General features: G+C 35.4%; 3 protein-coding genes across 7 annotated transcripts; all 3 read left to right on the forward strand.

The window, feature by feature from the left end:
• Positions 1–32: 32 nt before the first annotated feature.
• LOC107850718 (rop guanine nucleotide exchange factor 14) lies at positions 33–5,607 on the forward strand. Its single transcript, XM_047401246.1, has 7 exons — positions 33–1,128; positions 3,002–3,343; positions 3,483–3,637; positions 3,798–3,872; positions 3,968–4,219; positions 4,456–4,803; positions 5,116–5,607. Exons 1-7 carry the CDS (start codon positions 1,053–1,055, stop codon positions 5,314–5,316), a joined length of 1,449 nt encoding a protein of 482 aa, XP_047257202.1. The 5' UTR covers positions 33–1,052; the 3' UTR covers positions 5,317–5,607.
• A 5,122-nt stretch (positions 5,608–10,729) lies between these two features.
• LOC107850721 (60S ribosomal protein L7-4) lies at positions 10,730–15,176 on the forward strand. The gene is made up of 7 exons (XM_016695444.2): positions 10,730–10,911; positions 13,327–13,496; positions 13,579–13,676; positions 13,761–13,818; positions 14,389–14,468; positions 14,558–14,660; positions 14,747–15,176. Exons 2-7 carry the CDS (start codon positions 13,329–13,331, stop codon positions 14,960–14,962), a joined length of 723 nt encoding a protein of 240 aa, XP_016550930.2. The 5' UTR covers positions 10,730–10,911; positions 13,327–13,328; the 3' UTR covers positions 14,963–15,176.
• A 140-nt stretch (positions 15,177–15,316) lies between these two features.
• On the forward strand, positions 15,317–23,194 carry LOC107850720 (alkylated DNA repair protein ALKBH8 homolog). Of its 5 annotated transcripts, none has more exons than XM_047401248.1 (9): positions 16,209–16,301; positions 16,955–17,262; positions 18,168–18,480; positions 19,063–19,164; positions 19,265–19,351; positions 20,264–20,389; positions 20,589–20,879; positions 21,433–21,498; positions 22,487–23,194. In XM_047401248.1, the coding sequence occupies exons 3-9, from the start codon at positions 18,184–18,186 to the stop codon at positions 22,541–22,543; spliced, it is 1,026 nt and encodes a 341-aa protein (XP_047257204.1). In that variant the 5' UTR covers positions 16,209–16,301; positions 16,955–17,262; positions 18,168–18,183; the 3' UTR covers positions 22,544–23,194. The 5 variants fall into 5 exon arrangements, with proteins under 5 accessions (XP_047257205.1, XP_016550925.1, XP_047257204.1 ...); XM_047401247.1 differs by having other exon boundaries at positions 16,955–17,217; XM_047401249.1 differs by lacking the exons at positions 16,209–16,301; positions 16,955–17,262 and adding an exon at positions 15,317–15,715.
• The last annotated feature ends 672 nt before the right edge of the window (positions 23,195–23,866 follow it).

The following is a 23,866-nucleotide window of genomic DNA, read 5'->3' on the forward strand; positions in this document are numbered from 1 at the left end:
ATTTTTAATCATTTCTTAACTATGATTCTCTGGTTTTTCAGTTGAGAAGAGCTGTGAAATCTGCATCATAATAAATCTGAGTGGTTTGAAGCAGTCCAAAATTTTAAAGTTTCTTTTTTCTTTCTTCTTTTTATTAGTATTATAGTTACAACAAGTTGTTTAATTGTTATAAAGGTTCCTTATTGAGATAAGCATCTAGTAATTCCTCAAATTTGTTACGACACACTTCAACTTCACGGGGTTATATTACTCCTGAACTAAATTTCAACATATTTTTGTCAATCTTTTTAATTGGCGTGGCACATGGCAGTCCTTCACGTGTCTTAGGTGTTCAGCTTCACGCAAGGTGCCACATCAGCACAAAAGAGTGACAAAATAAGCTTCCAGAGGGGTAATAGGGCCCCGTGAAGTTGGAGTATGTTGTAGCAACTTTGGCCATAGTTCGAAGGGGACGCGGTACTGAATGCTTACCCCTGAATTTTTATATGATCATATAAACCTTTTATCATATAGTGGAAAAGTGATTTCTTTTTTCCTAAAATTCCATGTGACGAAGTGGTCACGGGCAAACAACCTCTTGCAAAAATTTGTGGCAAGGCTGTGTACAATAAATACTTGTGGTTGTCGCGCCCTGCTCTTTATTCGATGACTTGAGTATGTATGTAACCATTGTGGATTCAAATTTGAGCTCTGAGTTGAGTAGACTCGAGTATAAGTAAATGGACTTTGCTATTATGGATGAATATTTAATATGTACATCCTTGACGCAACTAAGAAGAAAATTTAAACACTCTTACCAAATTTCTAGCTCCGTCATTGGTCACTCTTTGGGACCACTTTTATTTTGTGATTTGTTAAAAAAGAAACATATAGACAGTCTGATTTTCTGATTTAACTCCCTTTTTGGTTGCACTTAAATGTTTTGTCAATTCAGGAGGCTTATATGAGCTGCATTTTGGCTAATATTAATCAAAATTGATACGTATTCAGACCCTACTTGTGAGATTACACTGGATACATTATTGTTGTGGTATTAACCAAGATTGATAAATATGGTGTTCATGAAAAGGAGACTGGCATGTTGTACAAGAGACAAAGAAATTAGCATTGACTTCGGTGAACAAGAGAGTAAGATTGATTCCCCCTTTTCTTTCTCATTTGTTTTTAGTGTGTCACATGTTGATTTTCCCTCCCTATAATTGAGGTAAATCTAAGATTTCTAGTGTAACTTTCTTGACTTATGTGAACCAAATGAGTCTCGACTCTGACAGATTCAGGATTTGAAGTTTATGAATTTTTATTGTGACGTCAGGTTAATATTACGAGAGTAATTGAGCAAAAGTTACTGGTTCACCTGAACTTGTAACCAACTCTCTAGATCTGCATTTGAATCTAAATTATGGATATTTACATGTTAGTTATACTATAACAACTATTACTATGTCTCAAACACCAAACACCTGGGATCAATTCAGCTATATGAATTCTCACTGTTCATGTCACTCCATTTAAGAGGACTCTACCTATAGTATTAAAAATATAGGCATGTGAGTCATATGTGGATGCTTATTAAAGTCAAGAAACTTGACAACCAATGTGCATCAATGTGTTAGTTATATGTGGATGCTTATTTAAGTCAAGTAATCCAACAACCAAATGTAGAGCATCAATGTCTTGAAATTACATGAGGAAAAAAGATTATATTTTTCTTGGTTTATAATTCAATAATCTTATGTGGGACCCTTAATTGTTTGGTTCTACATGTTTTGTACCTATATGTGTTACATGTGAGGAGTTGTTGTCTATTTTATTAATGGAAATATGAGGAAGAATCTTCCATTTATTAGTGTGAAATAGATAGATGGCATTATAGTGATAGTAGTTTGTTTGATGGCATTTTATGTATTGTTTTAATTGTAAAATGGTGGACCTAACTTTCATGAAACACACAAGTGACTATATGGGGACAAAATAGTCATTGTCTACAGGACTTTCTTTTTGAAAAGTCTTCCAACTTTTTTTTTATTGGTATATCAAAACTTCTACTTTGGGGATTCTCTTTTCAGTTTGGTTTATTAATGGTTTTGTTTGTTTCTATTGTAAAACATAAATACCTCTCAAAACTTTGCCTTAACAAAAAAAAGACCATTGAGATATGATTTGGCTATGCCTATTTAATCTATCTTAGTTACTAGTAAAATGGCTTAACTTAAATAGAGTTGTCTTGTTGGTTTAAGTGTGTTTCAAAATTATACTACTAATAAAGATCATCTTTTTATTGTTTCGCACCAGGTGTCTGGTGCCCATTTTGGGGCTCGACTAATAGTGTTTCTATTCTTAAGGCTTGAAACTGGGACCTATAGTTAAGGATGGAGGGTGAATAGTTCGGTTTTTAAGTTCTAGAATCAATTTTGAAGTATCGGGATTATCTCTATTATGTTCTTTAAGCATATCTGATGTAGGGGGTAGAGTCTACGTACACTCCACTCTCCCAGGACCCATTTTGTGTGACCACACTGGGTACGTTGTTGTTGTGTTCTTCAAGGATATGAGTGATGACAACTCAATGAGATGTTACCTTGTATCTGATTAAAATAATGGCAAACTGAGCAACAAGTTAACCAGGTCTTTGAAATGAAAAGGAAATTAAACTGAGACTAACATATGGTTTCTGTGTTATCCTATACAACTTGGAAAATGTATTTAAGTGAAGAAGGATAGATAGATGGAACTATTACTTCACGGAGAAGTCAATTAAATGGTGTATGTGTTCTCATCAACACTGTGTTAATTCTTTGCCATTAACACCTCAGGTTTGTTGTAGTATTTTGTACAATCTGCTTTTGACAGTCTTATAACCAATATGTTTGCTCAGACTACAATACGTGACAAAAGTCTTTCTTTATTATACTCTGTCTTCAGTCAAATACCGTCATATAAAATGAGACAAAGTACCCTTTTTAATCAGCATCAAACTAAATTTAAGAAATGCAACTCTCAGGAGTTACAACATATGATGGCCTCGAGAGCTGCATACTGAACAGTCGGTCCTGTGACAACGAAAGTACCACTAGCAGAGGTGTTACAGATTCCTTATATGATGATGACTCGATCAGCGCGTCCAGCAAAAATGCTTTTGGATCATTCTCTTATAATGGAAATTTCTCTTCAAGCCCTCAACATTTTTACGTGAAAGAAAAAACTGTTTATACAACACAAATTTCAGATGTCGAAACCATGAAAGAAAGATTTGCAAAGTTGTTGCTCGGGGAGGATGTGACCGGAGGAAGCAAGGGGGTTTCCACTGCATTAGCATTGTCCAATGCCATTACAAATCTTGCAGGTACTCAGTTGTTACTTCTTTATCAATATGTTACGTTGCACTAACTCAGTGTGTTCTTAATTTTTTTTGTTATAGTTTCCACTTTAATGTGTTCATGATCCAATTTTCGTGATGTCTAATGCTGCTACTCGATTTAAAGCATCTGTATTCGGAGAGCTATGGAAATTGGAGCCACTTACAGCGGAAGGAAAGAGGAAATGGAGAACGGAAATGGATTGGTTGCTCTCGCCTACCAATCATATGATTGAGTTGGTTCCTTCAAAACAAAGTGGTTCTAATGGACAGAGATTGGAGGTAATAAGTCGATTTGATTTATTCGTGATGTAATATGACAAACTGACTTAAATGGAACGACATGTTTAGTGAGAATTCATATAGCCGATCCCAACTTATATGGGATTGAGGCATAGTTGTTGTCGTATGACATTGTGAGTTTCCACTCTCGTTGTAGCAGATAATGACACCAAAAGCTCGTGCAGACATCCATATGAATCTTCCAGCACTTCGGAAACTGGATTCCATGCTTCTTGTAGGTGGTCTCTCTTAAATCCTAATACCTTCAACTACTTCAGTTCTGCATCGACTTAGTCCACTTTCTCACAAGTTTCTTTCTCGACTTGATAGGAAACGCTGGATTCAATGGTTAATACTGAGTTTTGGTATACGGAAGTGAGTAGTCGAGCAGAAGGAAATAACACCAAGTGGAGTCTTCCTTCACCCAAGGTATCAGTAGCCGGGCTATCTGATATCGAAAGAAAGAAATTGCTGAATCAGCAAAAATTGGTGAATCAAATATTTAAGGCAGCAAAAGCTATTAACGAAAATGTCTTGTCTGAAATGGCTGTTCCAACGGTTATCAAGGATGCACTTCCTAAGGCAAGAGAATTCTTACTAAAGCTATTTGCTTTTGAGTTTAAGTTCTATGTACTGACACCGTAAAACATATTCACAATCTACCAGTAAATCTATCACGGAACTGGCGTACTATCACAAATTAAGCTACACTAATAGTGTAAAAACTTTACACCATCGATGTATATAACTCATATCCTTTGCTTTATGTAGAATTTAATTTGTTGAAGTTGCTTGATTTGATCCGTTCATACCTGTAGTCTGGAAGGACAAGCCTCGGGGACGACCTCTATAGAATCCTGACCGCAGAATCAACCTCCGCTGAGGAAATGTTCAGTTCCTTGAACTTGACATCTGAAAACAGCGCGCTTGAAGTTGTTAACAGGTTAGAGGGATCCATTCTTGCATGGAAAGAAAGAATAAATGATCAAACTAGCGGAAAATTTCCACTTCCAAGATCGTGGTCCTTCAAAAAAGATCCAGTAACTGAGCTAGACAGATTGGAGGCCTTGTTGAGCCGGGCAGAAGCTCTCGTGCACCAGCTGAAAGTCGAATATCCTAACCTTCCTCAGACGTTCCTCAATGTCAGAAAGATCCAGTATGGCACGGTGAGTAGATCATCGTATCCACTTGTAAAATTTACTTAATGCAACTAACAAGGAGATGAGTCTACAACTTACTTATCAGCAGAGAAGTTTCTCCTTTTTAAGGTATAATTTTAGGTTTTGTCATTGCGTAGCTATAAGGATCCATAATCATCGAAGAATATAGGATAACTACATCATTCTAGACGCGAGATAATTGTCTTGTCCTTAAATCGCGTTAAGATTTATATGTATCTCTATGCTCCTATGATGTACGCGCGCTGTTAAGTGCTCAATAAGACTGATTAATCCTTGTTCTTTGTATATCAATTGTAGGACATTGGGCATTTAACTCTGGAAGCATACTCTCGAGTTCTCTTAAACTTAGCGTACAACATTCTGACACGGATAGGAGAAATTTTGCAAGTAGATTTCGCGAGCAGCACCAACTCACCAGCAGTAGCTAGTACTGGCTACTACTCGAGTCCTATATCGAGTGATGAAGCACTCGTTGATCGATCAGATGAACAGAGCTGATAAACATTTTAGTCTCCTATAGTACAAATGCTTCCACTATGGACATTTTAGTTCCATGAGGTAGAGTTTGGTGCATTGGCAGTGAAGTTTGTAGCAGCATGTCTGCTGCAAATTCACCTCAACAAGATGGCTTTTTTTGTGCAATTCTTTTTATGATTATATATATATTACTTGATTACGAAAATATCAACAATATAATCAGTGTAATCTCACAAATGAGGTCTGACGAGGGTGGTGTAGGTAGACCTTACCCTACTCAATTAAGAGATAATAAGATGCGTGTATCGAAAACGTACGTCTTGCATTTGTTGCCGTCTGGGTATAAAACAACGTATGTCTTGCATTTGTTGCCGTCTGGGTATAAAACTTATTCACATCTGATGTTTACATCAAATGAAAATATTAAGTCATAACCTAAAGTACGAATGCGTAATTGATTAATTAGTTATGATTTAGTGGTAAAATCAGCATAAAAAGATATGTCGTATGTATCTAATGATTTGATATAAATGATATAGATAAATTTTTGACGTATTGAGTGTGAGTATCTTATGTATCTAATGATTTTGATATAAATGATATAGATAAATTTTTAACATATCGGGTGTGAATATCCAACTTTTTACCTTACTCTTCCCCTCTTAAGTAACTTCACTTGCCACTAAACCCCTCAACAAAATCTAAACTTCGTATAACTAAAGTTCATGCGCATTTTGATTGAAGTTCAATTTTTTTGCTTGAATGTCAGCCATATATCTTAGAATTGTCTTTAGTCTTTCTTTGCTTGAAGTTCATGCATATATATGATTTAAATTTGGTAATTTTTGTTTGATCTCAGTATATAAAATTTTAGACACAACTTGTCTAATGTTATTTTAAAGTGACTGGCATGAAAAAGAAAAATTAAAAATCTAGGTACAAATTAAACATTAGTGTTCAAATAGGACCCCTCTAGATACCTTTATACCAAAAGCCTGATTTTCAAATCGCATCTACCATATACGAGTTTTAGATCTTCAAAAACTTTCAAAAATTGTCCCTTTTTGCAATAATTGTATAATTGTTATGAAATATAAAGTAATAACAACAACAAATAGAGACAGAAAAGGAGAGCCTTCTTTATTTCTCACGAGGATGAGAGATTATTAGATTGGGGATACAATGAACAAAACTACTCTTAGTTTCTCTGATAATTCATATCCTAGAAGATATCAACTAGATTTTGATAGATTCTTGAGAGACATTCACTATAATGTAAATACATTTATAATAGTCCCCTTGAATGTGTAGTTGATAGATAATGTGTCTCGTTAAAACCTTACTAAAAAAAATTCAGTGAAAAAAATATAGTGAAGGAAAACGGGTACACATCTCTAACAATACGCATTTCGACTGTCTCATTAAAAACTTTATAAGGAAAACCCAGTGGAATAAAACCTCGTAAGGGAAAAAGAGTACAACACATATTTGCTCCCTCTGATGAGAACATCAATGAACTTTTGCATCCCGATTTTGTGCACCATCTTCTTGAAAGTTGCAATTGGAAGAGACTTTGTGAATAAATCAGTCACATCGTCACTTGAATGAATCTGTTGCATGTTAATATCACCATTCTTTTATAGCTCGTGTGTATAGAAAAACTTTAATGAAGTGTGCTTCGTTCTATCTCCTTTTATGAATCCTCCATTAAGATATGTTATGCATGCTGCATTATCTCTGTATAAAATTGTGGGTACATTGTCACATTTATAACCACATTTTTCTTGAATGAGATGTATCATGGTCCTCAGTCATACACATTCTCGGTTTGGTTCATGAAGAACTATTATCTCAACATGGTTCGATGAGGTAGATGATAGACTGTTTCGTATATCTCCAAGATATGACAGTATCCCCACATGTGAACACATTGTATGTTTGAGATCAAAATTTATGCGGATCAAATAAGTACCCAATATTAACATGACCAATAAGATCGAGACTGCAATCTTTAGAATAAATTAAGCTCAAGTATTTTATCCCATTTCGATGTCTCCTAGTAGGAGCAGAAATATATCTTGCTAACAAATTTATCGAAAAGGCTATATCAAGCCTTGTAGTATTTGCAAGATACATGAGTGTTGTGCATCAATGGCACTAACATATGGTATTTCATATTTCTCATTTCAGCAAATAATCTATTGCTTTTGAAAACTCTCCAAGAGTTTTAATAATTTTCAAGCTATAATCTTATATAATATAAGAATTATAAATAAGTTTCCCAGAAACTTTTATGTGTTTCAACATATAAAATTTTATCAAGTGACAATATTCAATATTTTATGAGTGACAGCTTCAAGTACCTGGACTGCAAATCAAATAAGTTTTAGGCTTACCAAGATGCATCCTTTCACGTCACTTGATAAATGTTTCTACATCAGCATGCTTAAATAAACGTAGAATTTAGATCATCGCAATCTTTTACAATATTGCGTCAATATTGTATCAAAGATATCGTTAATGATATATCATTTTGTACCGGTTCACAATGCGGCATAACATTTGAGATCTCATCACTTCATTATTTTTAAGTATCTGAACCTCTCATAAGTTTTCATAAGGTTTTATGTCATAGGCTCTTAAGAGCACATTGTCTTTTTATTATGATTATTTGCTCCTTGTCCTTTTCAAGGATTATTTTATTTGAAATCGATTTGTCTACCGCTCTTCACGCATGCATAGACTTGTCCTTTAGAGACACAAAATAGGAGCACTTGCAGCTTAAATATGAGATGCTTTAGAGATTTGACTTGAATTGTCTTTTGAATGAGGATCTGATGATAATTCTTACCATATTTCATGACTGCTTATAATCTCTCTCTCGTGTTAGGAAAACAAACATACATCTTCCATCTTTTTTTGAGGAATTCATCTTAACTATTAGATGGATAACGTGTGGTTTCTGACTCAGAACCAACTTTGAGAGGGAATTAATCATAATTTATTGATTTGATGCATACAAGTATTTTTGCATATAATAATTCAAATCAATACATGAAGCTTTGTTCTCATTAGCAATGGTTTAGCTATTTATCGAAGGCATTCAATGTTAAATCGGCATTATCAAGATGAATTGACTTGACTACACAATCTGAAAATTATGTTTTTAACTCAATTTTATTGAGCAAACAACTTTATGAATGTCAAACTGCAGGTTGACAATAAATGTACATGTGATCATCTTATTGATGCATCTTTTCAAGATATCACATGATAGGTGAACGAGCTCATATTCACCTTTTATAGTTTTCTGATTTTAAGGGACCCAATTCCAAAATTAGTTGTTCCAACCAAATTATCATAAGAACAAGCAACATTAAAAGTAATGAAGAATTTTCTAATTCTTCAATATATGTTAAATACTCAGTATGCACATTTTTGAGATATCGCAATCGTTCATATCAATTTATGAACTTTTATTCTAGCAAACTCCAAGTTTACCATGATATGTACCTTTTACTTTAGTAAATTTCAGATTTACTATTACATGAATAAATTTCAGATTTACTACTTTAGAAGTAGATTTCAAAATAACTCTTCTCAGTTATTCTGCCTCTTTCGGAGGTGAGTTGTGATACCATCACAATCAAGTGCATGTTTGCATTAATAAGTTTTACTAAATATTATCGCACTTACCTTAAGGAATGAATATGCACTTAAAACAATCGAAATTCTCATTCCCCAGAAATGGAATATAGTCGTGTCTTAAGTCTATCAAATTATGATATCTTAGAACCTCTTTCAAAATATTGCTACTACAAGAGCAAATCGAGGCATACATATGATGTATTGCTACCATATTTACTTAGGAGAATGGAACATATTCAATGAGACAAATTTCATGTCTTTTACCAAAAACATATTGGTTTACCTTATCCATCATTATATCATTAATATGGTGCATTGAGATTCAAGCTCAACGTCTTATCCATATAAGACGTCTTAGGCATCGATGAGACTTCATCCTAATTCTTATCATCATGGTGCACTGAGACTCTAACCCGATGTCTTATTCTTTAGTATGATGAGATCTGAATCCCATAGTCTTACCCACAAAGCGGGCAAAATACGTTAGATCTCATGTGCAAGTCATTAGTGAAATAGAGGAATTCAATCCGTTTCAATTAATTTTTATTTTTGGTGATTTGCAATATAAAATAATAAAGAAGAATAGTAGAGAGAGAATAGAGAGATTCTTATTTCTCTTGAGAGGTTATCCAATACACAATTGGTTAAAGCGTCGTGCTGATCCCGTATTATGAAATATAAAGTAAGAACATCAATAAATAAAGAGAGAAAATGAGAGACTTCTTTATTTCTCATGAGGGATGAGAGATCATTAGTTTGAGGATACAATAAATAAAACCCCTCTATTTATAGGAAAAAATACTCTTAGTTTCTCTTTAAAAGATAGATATTTCATATCCTAGTAGATATCAACTAGATTTTGATAGATCTTATTTATATTCTGGATAGACATTCACTATAATGTAAATACATTTATAACCATAGTAAATATAACCTTCTTTTTATTATTTTGTAACTTCTTGAGCTTTTCGACAATAGTCTAAAAATCCCTTTTGGCAAGACGAAATCTTATGAGAAAATATAAGATTACGATCTAAAATTTTATAAGTTACTAAATATTAGACAACAGTTTAATCCTTTTATAATAGTCTAATATTTTATTTATAATATCGAATAATATATGAACAAATATTAGATGATTGTATGACAATAGTTTATATCGCCCAAAAACACTAGGTGATTTATTTCATCTGTCCCAGTCTTAATAGACATAGTTAACCAATATTTATTGCTGGTGGGAGTTGACAAGTACTCCGTGGATGCGAGAAAGCTGGACCTAAACCACAGTTAAGGGCAAAAACATATAAAAATAGTGCAAACAATATAATCCCAAAAGTTTGAAGTTTGATTACAGAAAATTCTGAAATTTTGCATAATTACTGAAAAATTCAATTTTGGATCTATCAAGATACATAATTAGCTCCCGATATATCGAACGAAGATATATTTTTTTTCTTTGTAAAGATACATAATTAACTTTCAATACATTTTTCTTCAATTTTGGATCTGTTGAAATACATAATATATCCAACGAAGATACAATTTTTCCTTTGTAAAGATATATAATTAGTTTTCAATATATTTTTTTCAATTTTGGGTCTGTCAAGATACACAATTAACTCCCGATACATCCAACAAAGATACATAATTAGTTTAAATTTTTGTAATTATTTTATAAGAGTAGACATTTGTGTAAATATGCTAAGTTAAGGTGTATATTTATGTTATAGCTTTATGTTATTTTTCCTTTAAAAAAAGGCTAAAAGTTAAATAGCATCCTTGAAAGAGAACATTTGTGCAAATTGTATCCTTATTATTTGGGCCTTATAAGCAGACCCGTCCAGATCCGAATAAGCAAGCAATAAACCCTAATAAACACATAAACATCATCATAATATATATTTGCCGCAGTTAGCTCACACTCACTTTCCCTCTCCGATCACAACCCTTCGACTCCACAATTTCCTGGTAAATCTCTTTATATGATTTTGTTTTTGTTAGTATCATTTTTCATACACATTTTCTGCACTTTTTTTTTGAAAAAAATAATTATTTTCATATTAAATTTGGTGGGGTTTTGTTATATTTGGAGATCTATGTTTCATTGTTCTGTTATTTGTGCTAGATATTTAGTGGAATTTTATTTATACCCTTACAGTTAAACAAGTGTGTGAGTTTTAGTTGCTGTGTTTGAAATGTTAGCAGCTGAAAGATTGTTTTTTCTTAGTTTTAGTTTTGGGTAACCATTAGATTTTGTAGAGGTGGAGTGTATACTGTGGGATTAGTTGAGGTGTGCGAAAGCTGGTCTGGGCACTATGGGTATCAAAAGAAAGAGGAAATGTTGAAAGAGCATTGAAAGAAATAGTGGGAAAAATGAGTTGAGAATGCCTCTCTAAGTCTCTGATTAATTAAAAGGGACGAGTGGGTCCCGCAATATTAGTGGGTCAAGTCCTTCAAACAATTGCACACAGTTGTTTGACAACTGCATTAGTTGTCCCGACAACTATTCAAAAATGTCAACTGGAGCGTGTCGGAAAGCTAGTGTATTTTTGGAGAGTCCGACGCGGGTGCGGTATCGAAAGTGAAGAGTCCCCACAACTTAGCCAACAACTTTGCGCAGTAATTGAACAATTTCTATGGTTGTTGAGACAACTTCTATAGTTGTTGGGGCGGAAGTATAAAAATAAAAAGCGGAAAAAGATTTGTGCTTTTACCTAATTTTAAAACTTGGAGGAACCCCACTTAATTGTCATACTTATTTATCACTTTTAATTGCATCTCCCGAAATAGTCACTATTGCTGTCTTTATGCTTTGTGTATTTTGATCCATGTTTTTTTGGTTATGTTATAAAATGTGAGTTTCGGTGTTCTGTTGTGTTTGCTAGATATGTAGTGGAAATTTATTTACATCCTTACAGTTAAGCAAGTGTTTTTTTTTCTTGTGTTTTAGTTGAGTATTAGAAACTATTAGAAAGTTCTTTTGCTGTGTTTGAAATGTTAGCAGCTGAAAGATTAATTTAGTATAGTTTTGGGTTAGCATTAGATTTTTGGGAGGTGGCAGGTATCTCGTGGAATTAGTTGTAGAACTCATGTCTTACTAGAAATGTATTGTTCTGTGTTTGAAATGTTAGAAGCTAAAAAGTAGTTTTTTTTTTTCCTTAAGTGTTGTGTAAATATTTGCCCGTGGATTTAGTCGAGGTGCGCGCAAGCTGTCCCGGACACCACGGTTATCAAAAAAAAAAAATCAGAGTTTTCAATGCTTGAAAGAAAAAATGATGGAAGGGGATATAAAGTACGACTCATTGTTGTTGCATAAGTGTGTGTGTTCTAGTTGAGTATTTAGAAGTCTATTTGAAAGCTCTTATGCTGTGTTTGAAATGTTAGCAGATGAAAGATTACTTTTTAAGTTTTAGTTTTGGGTAAGCATTAGATTTTTGGGAGGTGGCAGGTATGGGGTGGAATTAGTCGAGGTGCACGAAAGCTGGCCATAACGCACAGTTATTTAAAAAAGATAGTGGAATAACACATGTTTGTGTATTGTGATCCATGCTTTTTAGTTATATTATAAGATGAGTTTCTGCACTCTGTTATGTTTGCTAGACATGGAGTTGAAATTGTGTGTCTTTATATTTTGACTTCCTATTAGGAAGTTTTTTGATCTGTTTGAAATGGTTGCTCGTTTTGATATTTTAGAAGCTAAAAATTACTTTTTTAGTTAGTGTTGGGTAAGCATTATAGTTTTGAATGCTGAAGAATATAAAATTCTGCAAGTGCATCGGAAGAACTATTCATTATTTGTCGACTTAATGATTGTGTATTCTGATTCATGAAGTTCGGGATATTTTGATGGAATAGGGAAAAGTAAGTGAAGGGGTGTAGAATAGAAGTACAGGGAATGAGTCTTATGGCCGGGCTTTAAATTTTTGTTACTTCTTTACACATAATCTAACATGTGAGTATTTTTTAAACTTACAAGTCTTCTTGTTTGCCCCTCATCCTCCCCTACATTTTTGGTAGAAGGCAATGTGTTGAGGTGATGGTGTAGTAACCAGAAGCTTCTTTGAGCTTTGCTTATGTTTGCCCCAGTGGGGGGGTAGTAGCATATAGGAAATCGGTTTGGTAATTTGGTCCATCTTCTGTTGTTAAATGATACAGAACATCTTTATTTGGTGATATATTGAAGTGATGATTTAAGTTTTCTCATCACCAAAAAAATAATGATATAAGATTAGTGAATTGTGTTTACATTGTGCTGATAAGTTACATTTATTAATATCCCTAGGGGTGTGATCTACTTTCTTTGCTGATATTTGAATAGAATGTGAAAATTTGATATGGATGTTACTTTATGTTGAGAGTTAATGTTAGTCTTGAATGTTGCAGAGATGGGTGAAACACCAGTTCCAGAGTCCATCTTGAAGAAGCAGAAGAGGAGTGAGGAATGGGCTCTTGCAAAGAAGCAAGAACTTGAATCTGCGAAGAAGAAGAATGCCGAGAACAGGAAATTGATCTACAACAGAGCGAAGCTGTACGCAAAGGAGTACGAGCAGCAGGTACTATTGAACTCCGTAAATTTTAGTTGACATGCTTGTGTGATATTAAGCTTGGTTATAAGTGTTTGATTTCCTTTTTTAGGACAAGGAGTTGATTCGTTTAAAACGTGAGGCTAGATTGAAAGGTGGTTTCTATGTGGATCCTGAGGCAAAGTTGTTGTTTATCATCAGGATACGCGGGTAAGAACTATTTTGATGCTCTTCATTCTATAATATGATGAAAGAGGTAATACTATGGTACTCATAAAGTTTTTGATCTTTTAGGATTAACGCTATGGCCCCACAGACCAAAAAGATTTTGCAGCTACTACGTTTGCGACAGGTACAAGCAGCTCCTTTTTTATACCCCTCAAAGAATTGGTTAGAATTTTAATTTACTGCTCTCAGCATTCTAGAATCTACACTGCATGTGTTTCTGCTACAGTTGTTGGTATCATATTACTGTTTTGCAGCATTCACGGGGATAATTTGATGTTTGCTGGTGTATAACCTACTTTTTATTTCCTTATATTATTCTGTTTGCTGGAAATTCACTTTTAAGTAGGTGTTGGGGGTTATAGCTCTCCGGGGTTATAGCTTTTCCACTTGACAGTTAGTTCCCTGTGTATATCCTGATGATTGAACTGGTTTGTTACCTGTGTAGATCCTGATGATTGGACTGGCTTGTTACGCCAAATGTCTGATCATCAGCCTAGTTATTGTGTTATTGTCAAAATTCTTTATAATTCTTCTGATTCCCCTCCTTTGTTGGAAACGAAACAAAGTGATGTTTCTAGGTTCTCTGGATGGCTGATTTTGGTTAGATGTGTTTCGTGCTTATATAATTCTTTAAGTTTTGAGTTATTTTGTTGTTACCTCTCTGCTCTAACATTGAACTCTTCATCCTTCCCAGATCTTTAATGGGGTGTTTTTGAAAGTTAACAAAGCCACCGTGAACATGTTGCATAGAGTTGAACCTTACGTTACCTATGGGTAGGTTTCACTTTATGCTCTGCTGCATTGTCATGTATTTCTCTCCACTGCTCTTACTTTCAGTCCTTTATTTCCTTTGTATCTTGCAGTTATCCAAACCTAAAGAGTGTTAGGGAATTGATCTACAAGAGAGGTTATGGGAAGCTCAACAAGCAGAGAATTGCTTTGACCGACAACTCTGTCATTGAGCAGGTAAGTTTGTGTCAGTTCTTTAGCTGTGGATCATTTTTTTTTTTTTTCGGGCGTTGACATTTTAGAGTGCTCTGTATATGTTTCAGGGACTGGGCAAGCACGGGATTATCTGCGCCGAAGACCTCGTCCATGAGATCATGACTGTTGGCCCCCACTTCAAGGAGGCCAACAACTTCCTATGGCCATTCCAACTGAAGGCACCTTTGGGCGGACTCAAGAAGAAGAGAAATCACTACGTTGAAGGTGGTGATGCTGGTAACCGCGAGAACTTCATCAATGAACTTATCAGGAGGATGAACTAAGTGCCCGAAATTTGGTTTTCTAGGCATTTTTAGTGAATTGACAATTCCGAGTTTCTACCATATGATATATTTCGGTTTATGATAGTATACGACATTATTGTTGTTTTGATCCCAGCAGTCTCGTCTTAATTGTGTTGGATTTTTGAATTTATGTTACATTTCAGGTTCAAGGAGTCCAACAACCTTGAATGTTGAATGTGCCATTTCTGCTGCATATTCCTTTTGAATACATTCACTTCCAAGTAGCTTTATCTAAACCTATTGGTGTGCACTAGTAGGGGTACACCTATACACAAGGTGTGTTAACTTTTGCTGGTTAAGGGGAATAATATGTTTTTAAACCTTTAATGTTCCTTGTAGGCTTATACTGATAATATGTGCCTATGAAGCAATTCAATGTACAAAGCATATCGTGTAAGGGCTGCATTTCGAGGAGTTGATGCGTGTAGCACAATCTATCTTTATCGTTGTGGTCCTGTAGAATGAATGTGTTCGCCTTATGACCCACAACGAAAAATAAGCCTTGCAACGAGATATGGACATTTCCCATGTTGGGTTGGGGGAAACATTCGTGTGATTGCCTTGGTTTCAGAAGATGGATTGTCTAATGTTTTTTCACCCAGAGAACTTATTGGATTGTCGTGAGCAGAACGAATGGGTTGCGCTTTGAAAAAGACGATATGTTACGGAGTCGTCTTGGGAATAACAAGAGCATCTGTCAATACTCAAAGTTGACATGAATAACTCCCTCTGGTATTCTACGTGAATCCTTACGTGAACCAATACGTCCATTCCTATGCGAACTAATTTTGATATAGCTTTTGCCATATTTTATCATCTCGTAAACAATTTTAATTTATTCAGAGTGATCATGGTCAGTCTCAAAAGTATACATTTGCTTCATCCGAGTAGTTTAATTAGCAATTTAGCATAGAGAACTAATCCAAGAGACTTTATTGGCCTCATAAAGATCATTTTTTTTTTTTTAAAAAAATAATAGGTCGGTATTTTAAGACAAGAAAGAATTATTCATGCTAAACACCCTCCTTTTTCAATCAAAAGATTGTGGATTTGAATCACCAGAAACTCGATAAAAGAAAGAAGGCACTTTGTTGCGTAATTAACTAAACCATGAGGACTTAATTGTTAACTTCCCAAAAGATATAGTTGTAAACTAACACGACAAAACAAAACAAGGGGTTCATTTGTAATAGTGTTAACTTTGTGAACTTCATTGACATTTTTCTAAGTTCACTAGAAAATATGAAACAACATAAGTAAAAACAAAAATTCTCTTCGTTGCAACAGAAACCGGTGGTCGGCGGTGAAGTTTTTCCTAGTAAGTTTTTCTCTTTTCTTGAAATTCAATGGTATTTTTGTTTTATTCAGAAAATATTTATTTATTTATTTATCCTCAAAAAATATAAGATATGAAGAAACTATATTAATAGTATATAAATATGTAATTTGCAAATTCTTTGTTCTTAAGGAATTGAATGTATGTATGTTATTGGTTAAGTGGCTGGCTGATTCATGATTTGAAGTTTATAGTATGTACAATGACCTCAAGTTAATATACAATAATATTCAATATTTATAGATATTTATTGGACATGGTCCGACCCAGAGGCGGAGTCAGGATTTCAACGAAGGGGTTCATATTCAAAGAAAACTTAGGAAAACTTAGTCGAAGGGGGACACCTACTATAACCACATAAAAAATAATTTTAATTATGTATAAATAGTATATTTTTCCGTAGAATGGGTTCGGCCGAACCCCCGAACAGAAGGCGGGCTCCGCCCCTGGTCCGACCCCACACATAGCGGGAGTTAGTGGACCAGGCAGTCCTTTTTTTTTTTTTACTCTGGATCCTCCATTGAGTCCAGGGTGAATACATTAGCTAAATGAAGATTCAAGAATGGTGCTTTCGTGATTTAGCACAAAGTTTGAGTTGATTTCTCAGATGGTCTCGCTTCACTTTTTTTTGTCAGAGTAATTTTCTGAGATAATAACTGTGAGTTGAGTGACCATCTGGATCATTCACAGAGTCAAGGGTGAATATTCTAGCTAAATGAAGATGCAAGTATGGTACTTTCGTGATTTAGCACCAAGTTTGAGTTGATATCTCAGATGGTCTCGCTTCACTTTTTTGGTCAGAGTGATTTTCTGAGATAATAACTGTGAGTTGAGTGACCATCTGGATCATTCACAGAGTCAAGGGTGAATATTCTAGCTAAATGAAGATGCAAGAATGGTACTTTCTTGATTTAGCACGAAGTTTGAGTTGATTTCTCGGATGGTCAGTCAGCTATTAGTTTTTGTTTCCGAAAGTCACATTTTTTGTTTAAAAAATCGGAAGAAAAAAAAAGAAAGGTGGTTTCTAGGGATAATAACTATTAGTTGAGTGTCCATCCAGGATGAATACGCTAGCTAAATGAAGATGCAAGAATGGTAATTTCTTGAATTAGCATGAAGTTTGAGTCGATTTCTTAGATTGTCACTCAACTAATAGTTCTTTTATCTCAGAAAATCACTTTCTTTGTTGAAATATTTGGATCAAGACTGACGTGATAATAACTGTTAGTTGAGTGGCCATCTGAATCTCCCACTGCATCCAGGGTGAATACTCTAGCTAAATGAAGAATCAAGAATGGTACTTTCTTGATTTAGAGCGAAGTGTTGGTTGATTTCTCATATGGTCACTCAAACTTTCCTTGTTGAAAAATATTGGAATCAAGAAGAAGGATGACTTTATGAGATAATAACTGTATTAGTTGAGTGACTGTATGAGAAATCAACCCCACGAAGTTTCCAAGCTTAAAATTTCAATTGGTTCTCGTTTCATTGTGAATATTAATGAGCTTGCCAAGTAGCAGAATAAGATATATTTAATGATATGATACTATTAGGCTTTTAAAATTCTATATTGTGTGAGGAATAAGTTAATATTGGAAAAAAAGGGCATGCTTCATTGTTTGACTCTCAAGGATGAATTTTCCACTTTCTCTATAATTGAAGGTTAGGCTCGTTGCTTAGCTCATTGCGAGTTTGTCTCTATAATTCTCTGATATGCGAGTAATCCTGGAAAGACTGACAGTGACTAACCCAATACTTTGATGGTGATATCTCCTGTTCAGTTTCTCTTAGTTACTAAAGAAAATAGATAAATATGATGAGCTACAGCCACAATTTTTCTGGTTGTAGGTGTTGATCTTATTACATGGGTTTGCCGAGATTTAAACGTCCTGAAGGGACTAGTGAACCAAGTTCAAATCTTTATGTAGCCAATTGTGGACCTGCTGTTGGACTAACTTTGGACACAATTGAAACCGTATTTGGTGCATATGGTCAAGTTAAGGGAGTACATCTCGCTGATGAAAGTGGCACTAGGGTTATTGTGTCTTATCATGACGAGAAGTCTGCAGAATCTGCCCTGAAGGCATTGAATAGACGTGCATGCCCTGAGCTTGGTGGCCGGTCTTTGCACATTCAATATTCAGTACCGTCTGTTTGTCAGGTGAGTTTTCTTTATTCATTGTAAAGTCTTGATTTTTTACGGCCTTGTAATTGTCATGAAATTGTTTACCATGCTTCTCTCTTGAGCATGTCAATCCAATTATTATTTTGAATGTTATAAGAAAACTGATTGCAAAGAGCTTCTGATGGACCTGTTCCATTCTTCCTTTCCGTTGACATGTTTGCATTTTGGCTAGTCATTGTTAGATGAAAATTCAATTTCTGAAAGATGATGTAGTCATATGGGAAAAAATGCACCTCTTATAAGTTGGCAGTTGTGCCTGATAGCGGTCATGCTCTATGTTGCCCGGACTCTTCAAAAATAGTGTATTTTTGGAGAATTCGACACGGTGCGGCATCAAAAGTGAAGAGTCCACGCAGCTTAGGTCATGCTTGACGCAAGCACTCATTTTCATGAATTAATGTTTCTGTTCTTTTATCAATTTTGGCCATGTCATACTAGAAACTAGTCACTGCGTCTGTGGACCGTGTATTAAGTGGAACTTATATCATTTCCCTTAAGTAACATCTGTTGATACATTGAATATGTTTCTTTTCTTTATGAGCTTGCTTTCTGGTTCAGGTTGCAGTGAATGACTCAGTTCAGGTGTCTACGGAAGCTTCAGAGTTGGATATTCCCGGTCTTTACTTGATTCATGACTTCATAAGTGCCAAAGAGGAGGAGGTCAGGGATCTCACTTTGCGGGAAAATTATATAGGCATCTACACCATTCATATATTTTCTCCATCTTTTGTCAAATCTTATGAGTTCCTTGAATCTCTAGGAACTACTTGCAGCAGTTGATTCAGGGCCGTGGCAAAAACTTGCTAAAAGAAAGGTTCAGCATTATGGTTATGAATTTCACTATAATGTAAGTGCAGATCATGAGTATTTGGAACTATCGAAATGCAAGTGATTATACTGACATATAGCAGCAGCGTATTAGTTTTTGCTGCTAGATATGTGTATATGAAGAATTAGTTTCTTTGCTCTTGTTACATCCGTGACCTGTTTTCCTAGGTCAAAATCCTACTGGTTCTTCTGTAAACTCTTCCCCTTCCCCTTCCTCCCGAGTCAAATGAACGCATCATATCAAAGATGGGAGAAGAAAAGAGTAAGATGGTTTTAAGTGAGCTTTCTTGTTTTCCCTTGCTCGTGTCCTTTGTTTTGGTACTAAAGAGTGGCACAAGTATGCACTGTTATTCCCTGAACCTGTGATAGTGGGAGGCAAGGGTAGCATATTCGGTCAGAAGTAAATACCATTTCAAAATCAGTAAATTGGTAAAGCGGGGGATGTGTGTTTGGCACACGTTATGAGCTTGAATCCTAGTGGAGAAGGGAAGAGGGGTGGACCCATTATCTACCGATTTTTGAAGTTGGAAACAATGGATTTCTCGGTTTTGAAAAATAATATCTGTATATCAAACAAAAGCCCCAACGGAATACTTTATTGCTCCATGAAGGACAACTGAACCCAATTTTGGTTTGATTAAAACGTACAAGAACTTCTAATTGCCGCCACCTAATGGTCTTATTAGACTTACTTCTAAGCTATCGACATTAACTTTCCCCTTCTTGTTTTTTTAATCCCTTGATAATTCACAAGAATCACAACTGCTTAAAATGTTTTGCAGATGTTAGAAACTCTTGACATTCTCTGCTAAAAAGCTGCTGATCGCTCTCTTATTTTTGTTTATTTCTTTAGATTATTAAGCTTTCAAAGGCTAGTATCTTTAAGATCTAAAGCACATTTATGGAATTCTTTCTCCATTCATTACTGCAGACGAGGAATGTCAACACAAACCAGTACTTGGGTGAACTTCCATCATTTCTTTCCCCAATCCTTGACAAGATGTCAGTGTTTCAAAAGCTTTGTTACACTGAAACTGTACTTTTGGACCAGCTCACGGTTAGTTAATTTCGCATCTGACATCTCTTCATTTATGAGTTTTCCTTCTAATTTTATGTCGGGCAAGGGAGCTAGCTCTTGTTTGAATTGCAATGTTGTAATGATTTTCATTTCCGGTGATGGCTTTTGTTTTCAATTGTTTTGGATGTCATTATCTTTTTATAGTTAACTTCAAGAAATGTGTTACAATCTTTAACAGGTTAATGAATATCCACTCGGAGTGGGTCTGGCTCCACATATTGACACCCATTCAGCATTTGAAGGATTAATATTCAGCCTTTCATTGGCAGGGCCTTGTATCATGGAGTTCAGAAAGTATTCTACTGGTGTTTGGCCTACAAGCGCTGACACATTAAGTGATGAAGAGGCTCAACATTCCGACAAGAGCTCCAAGTTCTTGAGGAGGGCTATTTATCTGCCCCCTCGGTCGATGCTGTTATTATCAGGAGAAGCACGCTATGCTTGGCATCATTACATTCCCCACCATAAGGTAACTCTTGCTGCCAATGCTTATTCTTTAATCGCCCCCACCCCCAACACAAATTAATAAGTCAACTTTTTCTTCCTGCAACTGTGCACTTAACCGTTTTACTGTAAACATATACTTCCTTATTTCACAATAGACCCTTGCAGTCTGGCCCTTCCCAGGAACCATGCAGAGCGGGAGCTTAGTGCACTGGGCTGCCGTTTTGTATGTTTCTATCATTGGTGATGGTTTCAGTATTTTACCCGTTCTTCTGTCTATGACTTTGGGACTCTAATATGTTGAAAGTTTGTTTAAACGAAGAAGATTGTCTTTCATTCTTTATTACTGCCAATTCCAGAATTTCATCATAGAAAGTGCTTCAACTTATGAACCTATATCGTTAATTTTTTTTTTTTCATTTTGGTCCCTTTTGAACTTCAGATTCCATGTTCAATATATGTGCTTGATTGATTAGAGTTTTCCCACTCATTCTATCTCTTCTTGTAACTACATTTCAAGCATTCTGCAACCACGGCAAGTGCTTTTCCATTGATTTTTTCGAACTTCTGCATTGCAGATTGATGTAGTGAACGACAGCAGAATCAGAAGGGGTTTAAGGAGAGTGTCCTTTACGATACGCAAGGTATGCGGATTTGGATTTAGATTTGGTTCTAGCTTCTAAAATCTTGATTTTTGGAATTGCAACTAGTTGCTTGGATGGTAATAATGGCTCTCAGATTACCTTCTTATTGTGGATGTTCAGTTTTACCTTTTCCAGAATGTAGAAAGTTCGATACAATGCGTACAAGAGCGTAACTTGCGGAAAGTGAAGAGGTGAATGTCCAAAATAGGAGCTGTTGCACATTATATGGCCAAAAGGCTAGATGCATCAGAAGTTTTAAAACGCGTGTCAAAAGTAGGGAAATAGAATCTATGAAATACTTTAGGTTTCTGTTGAATGAAGGGCCTTTTCGCACAACGGAATGATTGATATGCGTCAGCAAATTCTTGCTTGAATCTGCTCATATCTCTCAATCATTGGCTCTTGCACTTTTGCTTGTTCCTAATCCTAACTATGCAACCAACAACAACACACCCAGTGTAGTCCACTAGTGGGGTCTGGGGAGGGTCTATGTTGCTTGGACTCTTCAAAAATGTCAACGGGTGCATGTCGGATTTGTCAAAACTAGTGTATTTTTGGAGAATTCGCCACGGGTGCAGCATCGAAATTGACGAGTCCGCGCAACTTAGGGGAGGGTAGGATGTACGTAGACCTTACCCTATTTTTGCAAGGTAGAGAGGCTGTTTCCGATGGACTCAAAAGAAGTGTCGACAAAAACTGGATAGAAAGGGAATTAACGACAGCAAAATAGCAAGATAAACGGAGCAAATGAAGCAACGAACTATCTTTCCCTGAAATAGAATCTGTCTAGGTCTCTCTCACCGTTGTTTTCCAGATCCTTCACATTTGATCCCAAAAAGTCCAAAACGCTGGCCCCTGAGTCCTACAACAGTACAATATCTTGAAATATTTGAACTATTAGCGAGAGTTGCTTTTGTTTTTCCTTAACGTTTGTGTTTATCCTAAGACAAGTCCCCCTTGTAAAGAAGATCTTCCCTTCATGATGCAGGTACGAAAAGGACCATGCGAATGCGAGTTCCCCGAATACTGTGATTCTCAGAAGTAAAAGACAATTATAGACTGATTATGCTTTGCCAGAAGCCCGGAAAATTTGATCATTGATTATTTCATTCCGCGTGGTTATGTTCTGTCTGGACCATCTTCTGGTGAAATTAAGCGACCAGGTCCAGGTCGACAACTGTAATATAAAGCTGAGGGGTTCTCTCTACTTTCATCAGATAGGCGTAAGGCTGCATACAGACCATCGTCCCCGGACTCCACGGGTGAAATTTCACTACGTATATTGTTGTTTTAGCTCTATATTTAAGTTGCAATGATTTGCTATGTTAAGTTTTTTTTTGGAAGAAGAGGAATTAGTTTTTGGTGGACAGAGTTACCTGGTATCTGTTGATGATGGAAGGTGACAGATATCGCATGGAATTAGTCAAGGTGCACACAAGTTGCCCCGGACACCACGGTTATCAAGAAACAGAAGGATTAGTCTTGTCTATTGCAGTAGAAATTCCAGGACATATCCTTTTTCTATTTCTTAGAGTAGCCTTTTAGTCTATACCCAATTACCCTCAGATCCTTCAAAAATGACGTAGCTGTTTTTGACCGTTATCTCTTTGAACATGTGATAAAATGTTTTTATTTAAGCAACTTGATGTAGCTGTTTTTATTTGAACTTTGTGGGGGAACTTTTTTTTTTGGCTTAAGTCATCGCGAGATACTTAAAGTTGTTTTGAAAATTCACTTAGACCCCTCAATTATGGCTTGTACCTATCAGGCTCCTAATCCACCGAATTTTGATCCAATCAGGTTTTTTTTGCACAATCAGCAAAAGGTATAGATTGCATATAACACACTCACCTGATGTAGCAAAATTGACCAATAAGAAAAATACATGTGGCAAACTAATTTTAAAAAAACTATATGTTAAAAATTCAATTAAATAATGACACATGTTGAATGGTCCAAAAATTATTTTAAATATATTATAATTTTTTTTTTAAAAAAAAAAACTGGTTTCCCCTCCCCTCGTCCCCACCCCACGCCACCCCTTCCATTCTCTTCTCCATTGTTTACAGAAGATGAACTTTAAAAAAAAAAAAAATTAAAACTGGTTCACCCGCTTGTAATACCCCGAAAAATGTAAATCAATATTAGCGCCATGTTTTAAGCTTATGCAATAGTACATCATAGTTCTTTGGTATTTTCATGATCAAGGTTGATGTGAATTACGGTCTCAAATACGTCCTAGCCATTAGGCGAATCAAAACATTCTTTACCGATTGAATTCTTGAGAAGGATATTGCTATAGTCAACTTCAAACGAGCATATCTCTTGTTATACAATGAATTTTTGAGCTCATGACCCACTAACAGAT

Source organism: Capsicum annuum, chromosome 12 (assembly GCF_002878395.1).
Source record: "Capsicum annuum cultivar UCD-10X-F1 chromosome 12, UCD10Xv1.1, whole genome shotgun sequence".
NCBI classification, from domain to species: domain Eukaryota; kingdom Viridiplantae; phylum Streptophyta; class Magnoliopsida; order Solanales; family Solanaceae; genus Capsicum; species Capsicum annuum.

Excerpts from the sequence above, each read along its gene's own strand:
- LOC107850721 (XM_016695444.2), top strand. The coding sequence starts at position 13,329 with ATGGGTGAAACACCAGTTCCAGAGTCCATCTTGAAGAAGCAGAAGAGG. Across the intron at positions 13,677-13,760 it reads TTTATCATCAGGATACGCGG|GATTAACGCTATGGCCCCAC; the intron begins GTAAGAACTATT and ends TTGATCTTTTAG. Across the intron at positions 13,819-14,388 it reads AGCTACTACGTTTGCGACAG|ATCTTTAATGGGGTGTTTTT; the intron begins GTACAAGCAGCT and ends CATCCTTCCCAG.
- LOC107850718 (XM_047401246.1), top strand. The coding sequence starts at position 1,053 with ATGGTGTTCATGAAAAGGAGACTGGCATGTTGTACAAGAGACAAAGAA. Across the intron at positions 3,638-3,797 it reads CTAATGGACAGAGATTGGAG|ATAATGACACCAAAAGCTCG; the intron begins GTAATAAGTCGA and ends TCGTTGTAGCAG. Across the intron at positions 4,220-4,455 it reads TCAAGGATGCACTTCCTAAG|TCTGGAAGGACAAGCCTCGG; the intron begins GCAAGAGAATTC and ends TCATACCTGTAG.
- LOC107850720 (XM_047401249.1), top strand. The coding sequence starts at position 18,184 with ATGGGTTTGCCGAGATTTAAACGTCCTGAAGGGACTAGTGAACCAAGT. Across the intron at positions 20,880-21,432 it reads ATTACATTCCCCACCATAAG|ATTGATGTAGTGAACGACAG; the intron begins GTAACTCTTGCT and ends TCTGCATTGCAG. Across the intron at positions 21,499-22,486 it reads TGTCCTTTACGATACGCAAG|GTACGAAAAGGACCATGCGA; the intron begins GTATGCGGATTT and ends TTCATGATGCAG.